The sequence below is a fragment of the Amphiura filiformis genome, chromosome 12 (assembly GCF_039555335.1).
Source record: "Amphiura filiformis chromosome 12, Afil_fr2py, whole genome shotgun sequence".
In the NCBI taxonomy this organism is placed as follows: domain Eukaryota; kingdom Metazoa; phylum Echinodermata; class Ophiuroidea; order Amphilepidida; family Amphiuridae; genus Amphiura; species Amphiura filiformis.
The window spans coordinates 58,052,037-58,061,104 of NC_092639.1; the positions used below are offsets into that span (position 1 = coordinate 58,052,037).

The 9,068-nt window shown below is 34.8% G+C and overlaps 1 protein-coding gene across 1 annotated transcript; it reads left to right on the plus strand.

Moving 5' to 3' along the window:
* The first annotated feature begins 1,757 nt into the window (after positions 1-1,757).
* LOC140166483 (uncharacterized) lies at positions 1,758-6,501 on the plus strand. Its single transcript, XM_072189962.1, has 4 exons — positions 1,758-1,917; positions 3,484-3,740; positions 4,967-5,053; positions 5,919-6,501. Exons 2-4 carry the CDS (start codon positions 3,491-3,493, stop codon positions 5,930-5,932), a joined length of 351 nt encoding a protein of 116 aa, XP_072046063.1. The 5' UTR covers positions 1,758-1,917; positions 3,484-3,490; the 3' UTR covers positions 5,933-6,501.
* Positions 6,502-9,068: the final 2,567 nt, after the last annotated feature.

Here is a 9,068-nt window from a genome sequence, read left to right on the forward strand (position 1 = left end):
ACGGGGACCCAAAGATGGCCGACCAAATCCTGACCATGACTTGGCTCGTTGGATTCGTCTATACAGGTTGTAACCAACTTACATTACACGATATAGAAAATAGTATTACGCAAACATCGTACTTATTGATTATATTGAATTTTACTTGGTCGCCATGGTAATTTCTTAAAGGAGGATTTCGTGATCCTATCATCATCTTTTTATGACATTTTTTGTAGATATCCACGAAAAAAGTGTAATCCCAAAATCTCAGTTGATTCCGATTTTGCGTTTGCGAGTTATGCATGAGTATGTGTATTACACCGTCTGCTCCATAGACCGCTGTTGTAATTTCTTTCTGGTATACCAGAACGAAATTCAAATTTGACGATATAAACGAATTAATCTGCAAGAAATTTTTGGTACATAAACATTATGTAGCCAGAGGTTTCCAGTGGTATAAAAATCTCAACTTTTTTTGCGGAAAGTGGGGGATGAGGCCGTGGATCACGAAATGATATTTTAAGCTACTACATACGATTTGTTTCAATACAATTGGTGGTTTACAAGCGAAGATATGGCCAATTGTGTAAAGTAGTCCTAAAACAGCTTGGGCCACTTTTGTGTCTTTGTGTAGCAAAGGTGACTGAATTGAGTTGAATCATGAACCATCGGTCTTCTGAAGATAGGTAATTTTAAACATTGGGCATTTATTTTAATTTATAAATTTGAAATAAATACAATATTATTTATATTCGAATGTCAATTAAGTGAAAGAAAAAATGTAAAAGTTTGACGATAAGCATGAAAGTTCATTTCACGTGGTACAAACTTGATACATGCAAACATGGCAAAAGTGGCTCAACTTGAGCGATTAAGTAAAATCGGGCAAAGCGTTTGAACCTGAACTGGGAAAGAATCCAAGATTTGTCTGTTAGCCAAGATATTATTGATTCTACTGCATATTACATTTACGCAAAACGCAATTGCTAATGTCAAAAGTGGGCCAATTCGTTTTCTGGACCATTTAGTTAATTGAGCATACGTTCGAAAACGAACCAGTAAAAGAAACCAAGTGAAATTTTTTTGTTAGTCAAGATGTTACTGATTCCACTGTATATAGCATTAAAGCGAAATTGTAATTGTATAACTTTTATTGTTACAGTCTGGGCGAATAGCTTGTCTAAAACAAAGACATACGAGGTATAAAAGATAACATGGAACAATTTGGAAATAAGCAACTACTCGCAGGCTTATCTCATATACTGATCATAACACGCATCTTTACTCCCGATTATAGAAATGTTATTTATATACATATTCATATCTTTTATTAACAACATATAATAATGCAATAATAAGATGAAGACACACATGTCCCCACCTCAACGTTTCAAGGGTGACTTCCTAGTTTACCACACACAATAACGAATGCAATAAACTGGCCTCTTCTAGTTATTACTTTTTCAATTAATAGTCCATGTTAGATAGATATTACGTTTGAGATGGAACATCAATTTTGCCCTGCAATACCCCCGTGGATGGGAGATAATGATTTTTACATATTTTAAGACACATTTGTTATGGATTGGAATCAAATTTAATCTAAGTTTAGAATAAGATTTAGGATCAGGATGGAGCCAATAATTTTATGGCCTACATCTAGCTCCCACTCAATGCGTAGTATAGTTTAATCTCAATGCAATATACGAATGTCATAAATGTAGCTTGTTCGTTTCTCCACCAGTGATTATTTCATTAACAACAATGTAAAAACAATTAGTAGTTCTTCTCCACTCGATATTAATATCGTGGTTTAAATTAAGAGGGGGAACTGTATGATATAAAAATAACAGTTGTACATTTGCGGTGATTCACAACTAGAATAGCTTTCGTAAGGAATTGTTGTGCTGTGTAGAAAGAGGATCCGCAATCACGGTAAGTGTGTGTAATTGATACTTATATCAATATCACTACGATTATTTTGTCTATCATTTAACATCCACAAGATGATAACACTTAATGTTGATGAACTCAAAGTGATATTGTGAAAGAAGCGTTGTGCTTTTGACTTTTATGGGAAAGTTGTGAGTCATGCTCATGCTCTATCAACTGATGATCTTGACATTTAGTATGACTTTTGGCATTCAGGTATTTAATCAATTGGTATTTAGGTTTTGGGGTTTGATATACGTTACCATGTTACAGGTGTTAATAAATTTAATAAATTCATTGTTTATATAAAAAGGATGTTTTCTTTCTAATAAGTAACCATGGTTACCAACCTAATTGGTTCTAAGGTTTTCTACCTTGCCGTTTTCGTATTTTATGTACAAGGGGTTGTCATGCCTAAGTCTGTAAACAGGTATTCTTTTATTGCATTTATTTATTACATTTAATCATGTCTGCGTTTGCCCGATAGTCATACATCGGATTGAGTTCTGATTGAACAGTGTTTTTAAGATGTTGATTCTCGTTCCTAACTTGTCACCAATACTTTCGACAATACGTAAATGTTTGTACTTAGAACACAGATGTCTATAATTGATTCTTATAATTTTTGCGTAAAAACATTACAATACCAACATAGCCTCATCAATGTTTTATTTTATAACATTATAAAGAGATAAATGTTGTGGAATGCAAGTCATTGGAAAATCTAGTATAACAAGCTGTATCAAAATAATTGGTCTAATTATTATTTTACCATGTTGCTGGCAACAATCTGTTTAGCAGGTATTTTTTTTGTTGCATTTTTGATCGTAGAAATATCACATTCTGTTCAAAATTCCTTTTAAGAAACATCTTTCTAGAATTTGACCGCAAAGCTTGTATGCTCGTTGGCGCATGATCACGATGATGTTTCCCCGAAATGAAAATTAAATGTGACAAAATTTGTAAACCCTGTAATATTTTTAAACCACAAGTCACGAAGCAATATTGATTTCAAACACGTTCATAACCCACTCGTAATTATATAATTTGGCACATGTAATTAAGCACAAAGCTCTACAGTTCAGTAGAAGCACTCGCTCGCCAATGTATGCAGCGTGAGCCAATCAAAATTGTTACCTTTCTTGTGGCAAATATTTGCCAATACCTCAGTCTCCAAAAGACGCAATGGCATTATGTTTCCTGTATTGTAAGCAATGTATAGGATCAGAAGCAGTTTGAGTCAGCTTTAAAAGTTATGCCCAACTTACTAAACCGTCTAAAAAACGAGTTTTATTCACTTAAGCGTCGCCCTCGCGTAGTACGTGCGCGACGTCAAGCGTATAGGCATACATACCATCCGAGCCCGATAAAAATAAATAAATAAATAAATAAATAAGTAAATAAATAAATATATACAAACTAACAAACAAGATATTTAAAAAACGCGCGGATGAACGATTAGTGGTACGCAAATTTTTGAAAAGAAATTTTGCATTTTAGTATAGCACAATAATTTCAATCTGAAGCCTTTTCATGCTTTCTAATCCTTTTCGTATTTTTGCTTAACAGAACCACGATGAAGCTCACTCTCTACCTTTTCCTATGCACTCTGGTGATTGCCAGTGCTTTTAATTTCTTTGATAACGAGGTTGATGAATATGACGAAGATGAAAATGCTTTAGCTACCGACGATAAACTGAATTTGTTTGATGTCTTGGAGTATCTCGAAGAACAAAACTCACCTATGGAGAGGGCTATGGAGATGATGGAGATGGAGAAAAGAGGAAGAAAAGGAAGAGGAAGAAAACCAAAGAAGAAGGTTGGACGTAAGTAGAAAAGTTTGTCATGTACTCATCGTGTTGAGAGAAAAGGCGTTATTGGAGATTTTTTCTTGCTATAATCAAGTCTCTTGCAAGCATATCCTTTTAAGTGATAATCCCTTCTTTATAAGGGATAATCCCTTCCAATGTAATAGACATAAAACACGAGTGATTGTTTAGTGTCTGGATAGAACCATTGGAGAAATGCACAATCTGATCGTTTGTGTTGTGACAAGAGGAACGAAGGAAGGGACGGTTTTTTCACAAGCGGCTACGGGACGCAGGGGTAACCTTGTCAATCAATGCTTATTCTGTTGTCTACCAAAGTTACGCCGATGACACCACCAATACGTTTATCCATGATCAATCCAATTCTCGCTATTCGCAATAAGGGCGCCGCCAGCGGTTTGCGATGTAATCGTAATGTATCATAGGAAAAGGTCGACATCAAGTCCGCGCAATACGAATATTACCATGCTATTACATAGGAACACGTGACAATATTTTTTAGTTTGTCAAAATAAAGGTGTTACACGCGAATCGATACTCAATAATACTTAATAATGTGATTTGAAATGTGCACAATTAATTTTTTCTCTCTATCGTTTGCTATGTAATAGCATGGTAATATTCGTATTGCGCGGACTTGGATGTCGACCTTTTCCCATGATACATCACGATTTTCCCATGATACATCACGATTACATCGCAAACCGCTGGCGGCGCCCTTATTGCGAATAGCGAGAATTGATAAGCAATTATCCTCGAGGCAACTTGCCAAATTCAAAAAAGATTAGTCTGCATGGCAGCGGACCCCTATACGATATTGACCAAGTTTAACGCATTAATCTGCATGAAATAAAGGTTAAGCCTACATAAAATATTTATATTACAATTTGAAATGAAATAAAAAATTAATGATAATAATGAAAAATAATCACATTAATATTAGGAACTAACCCCCCTTAAATAATGACCATTATGACCGGGCGATTGTATTACAAATCTAGTTCTTGCTCTAAGCCCTCGAAATGAGGTGTCAAAATGCGCAGAAACAAATTCTGCTTCTAACGCATTTTACAGACTTGTAATACAATAGTCCCCTTTTGAATAATGGCCATTTTTAAGGGGGTTAGTTACTTTGTTTTGAGATGTTTACTTTAACATTATTAAATCCCGTTGAGAAATCCTATCTACTTATTAATTATATTATCAATTTCATTGTTTTACAGCATGTACAATGCCCAACGGTATATTTTGCCAGATTTGTAACTTGAAGATTAGAAACCAAAGTGACATGAGAAGATACGTCCTGTGTGGTAAGTCAATTCACCGTTTCGATACTGTACAGCTTGTATCGAAATGATTGTTACACATCAAATTCGATGTTTATTGAAACCGTGTTTCTTCACAGTCCAACATTGGATCATGATGACATTTAAATCAACATAATAATAATAATAATAATGCATAATTCATCATAATCCAAAAGAAACCGAAAATATATGGTCATGAGCGTCATCATGGCCTTCGTTTTTGAAATTAACAAGATATTTTGTCACAATGCCCGAATAAAGTAAAATCAACAACATGGTGTTTATTATACAGTGCAACAGAATCGATAACATCATAATTATCTGGGATTCTTCAGATGAAAACAGATGAAGCACTGCATTTTTACATTTTTTATAGAAAATTATAAAAAAAAACCATAAAATTCCAGCAAAATAGATTATGAGGGTGACCGTTTTACACATTTAGATTTTGACTGTCGTCTTAATAAAGGATTTGTGGGGACTAGTTCCACCCCACATATATTTCCCGAGGTACTAAAACGCTAAACATGCGCTCAAATTACTAAACGTACGTCCATCCTTTACGCTCATTTTAGCGAACACAATGTGACCTACTTACCGCCCTATCTAGGGGTTGGGTGGTCGGTCAATCTCAGAAGGGTAAGGTAATTATACGAAAAAGTTCACATTGAAAAGTGTCACAAACATAAAATCAAACCAAGCAAATAACAATAATTATTAGGGTGCAACTGGCTAAACTTGAGTCCAGTCCTCGTTTACGGAGTTTAGGGTTAGGGTTTAGGGTTGGGGTAGGGCAGTTTTGTAATAAGACTAGTGGTAATCGCTCCAATAATGCTATACTCATTCTTTTTTATTATTATTATTTCAGGTGGAAAATTTTAAACGATGTTGGTTCTATGCAGTACTATCCAATCCTCAACTGGAAAAGAACTTTGATCGTGGTTCGGTTATCTTGTGATCGATTAAAAGATCTTTCGATTGAACTGAGAAACGCAGTAAAACATAACGTTTTCGTGACTTTCTAATGCTGCTGCTGCTGAAATTGTAAATATTATATAGCAGCAAAGAGTGAAGATACGTGTAATTATTTGTTTCATGTTATGTTTTTGTTGTTCCTATGGTTACCATGGTTACATCCCTCTATGTTGAAGATTCGCCATGTCGATCATGAAATAAGGTTGGCTATGTCGACTTTATCTGTCATCTAACCGTAACACCAACCCTTATTTGACAGATTTATTGTATATTCGTTTAAGTGCACCTTATAATTATTTCGTAATTTCAGACAAAACGAACCTTCGACATAGATGCGCACACCTATTCGATCTGCTATGCAGAATTTAATTGGATTGAATACATATTAAAAAATGTAAACAATCCAATTACAAAAACTATTGGGAGATCGTTTTATATTAGTGTATACAATAAAATAACATATAAGAATTGTGGAATACAGTATATCATTTTGTGAGTTTATTTCAAAACACAGGTAAGGTTAGGGCAATGTGCACTGGAGGGTCATGAAAACTAGCATTTCATCAAAGTTATATTGTTTGGAACTAGCCCCGTTCCACAAACCGCGACGCCTCTCGAATAGCGAGCACCGAGCGTAGTACTGGAATATCAAGTTGGATCATCATAGGTATGTATAGTGAAATGACTTAAATAACGTCTGGTTTTACCTATGTTTCTGATATAAAATAAAAGCAACATACAAGTGTGTATCATGAGCATAAGTGTGATGATACAACAAGCTCAATTTTCTTTACGGGGAATTTCAGACTGGTTATAAATTTTAGTATCTCATTGTCCAGGCCAGTCTTCTTTAAAGGAAGGTGACCTGATATATTTGGGAAATCAAATTCTTTTAAACTTATGTATAACATAAAATGTCATCCCTTTCAAGCACTCATGCAAAAAGAACATGTAAATGTTTTTTGTAAATGTGACTAATTCCTAATGGAATTACCGACATTTATACAGCGTGATATTGGTAGTCTACAGTGTTTTTATTAATGATAATCATCATGATCATGTAATGATATATTGATTTCAAGTGAAAGGCCCTATTTTGCTCATAAACATATTGAAATTAGAAGTTCCAACTCAGTGTATTTCTGAAGATATCATCAAAAAACTGTCGAATTAGTGGTATACCATATTTGAGACTAATTCGACAGTTTTTTGATGATTTCTTCGGAAATATATCGATTTGGAACGCCAAATTTCAATACGTTTGATGAGGTTAAGTGGGGGATGAGATTGTCAATCAGGTTACCCACCTTTAACAGTGTTTTACTCAGTGGCGTAACTAGACATTTTCATTTGAGGGGGCAAGCGAGGGCAAAGATAATAAATGAGAGGGCAGACATCGTTCGTGCTGTTTATGTTTGTAAGCGCGTCAACACCCTCGTCGCACTGGGCGACACGGGGTGGGTGGGTCTGAGGAGTCTTGGGGTCTGCTTGGAATATATGTCCCCTGAACAGTGGCGTAGATTTCTAATTGACATGGGACGTATGGGGTTGGAAAAATTGTCTTGAAGTAGAGTGAATGCAGCACCTTTTGGCGACAAAAGAAGTTTATGGTACAAATGCGTGCGAAGCGCGCGAAAAATTTTGGGATACTGAAGCTAAACTAGTGACATATGGTACAAAAGTGCAATTAAAATGACCAAATATGAGGTTAATTAATAACTCTCAGAAGTAGGTCTACTTTACTTTTTTCACGGGGGGAGGGGGCAAGCAGGGGGAAAGGGTTCAAATCGCCGCCCCTGCCCCCGCTAGTTACGCCACTGGTTTTATTAATGTATACAATATTCATTCTGCACACGACATAAAATATTTAAAAAATGTTTTTCCCCCAAACCTGACATTACATTCCCTATTAAGGCGATATAATACCCTGATTATCATCAGTACCCATCTTCTTTTTTTTGTTGCAAATTTATAAAGTATATAAATATGTTCATCATCTCATGTCCTGAACTTATAAAATATCTCTACATACAAAGTGGTTTTAAACCATTTTAGAAAATCATTTTAGCCCTATATATTTTTATGTTTACTGTATCCTGGTAACTGAGATGTGTGTTTCATAACAAACCATAATTTATTCTATTGAACATGTCCAAGTAGAATACATGAATAGAATACATTAAATCCTTTGTTATACTATCTATAGAAATGTACTCACTGATTATAACACTGAATACATTAAATAGGCCTAATCTCTTCCACATAGACAATTTAATACTACACCATGTATGTATCTTCCACAATGTGTTGTTAGGAAAAGAGATTAAAAAAGGCTATAAGGTCATCAAAGGTCAGGTTATAGGTCAATTGGTTCAGGTCAAATTCAGGCATCAATTCTGAATACATGTGATAGTCTGTGATATCATGCATGTCATAATGAGGCATCAATTTTGATATTTTGTCTGTTACTGGATATATAATGGAAATGTGTGAGGTGGATATACTAAAATACCTTGGGATATAAATGGTGAGTACAATTTAGATTGCCTAGTTGAGATGGATTGGGCAAATAAATATAAAATAGTTACGAAAATCACAAAAATGAAGCTTACGGAAAACTACCTAATATGGTGGTATAGGTGACAAAAAATACAATCTTTTTCAACATTGCTGTAGTGTGGTTGTGATAACCTGTTACCTATGGCTTCCTAATTAAGTTTCAGTGAAATAGTGTCGCAAGTTCAAAATACAAAATATAGCTCAACATTGAAAATAGAAGCATTTTAACCGGTTCGTTTTTGATAGTTGTGGAGCACCAAGTTCATGAAGTCATAAAAGAAATCAGGGACCACTTATTCCCATTTTACATATCAACATTATTTCCCTAATGTGTTAGCAACACATATCCAAAATTTTAACGAAATCCGTTGATAGTAAGCTTTCCAAAATGAAGTGAATTTAAATCAGTGATGTGCCACTTTTTGGCTTATACCATTAGAAGCATGTACGCGTCATTGATACTGATGCCACCAATTGAACGAGA

Excerpts from the sequence above, each read along its gene's own strand:
- LOC140166483 (XM_072189962.1), top strand. The coding sequence starts at position 3,491 with ATGAAGCTCACTCTCTACCTTTTCCTATGCACTCTGGTGATTGCCAGT. Across the intron at positions 3,741-4,966 it reads ACCAAAGAAGAAGGTTGGAC|CATGTACAATGCCCAACGGT; the intron begins GTAAGTAGAAAA and ends ATTGTTTTACAG.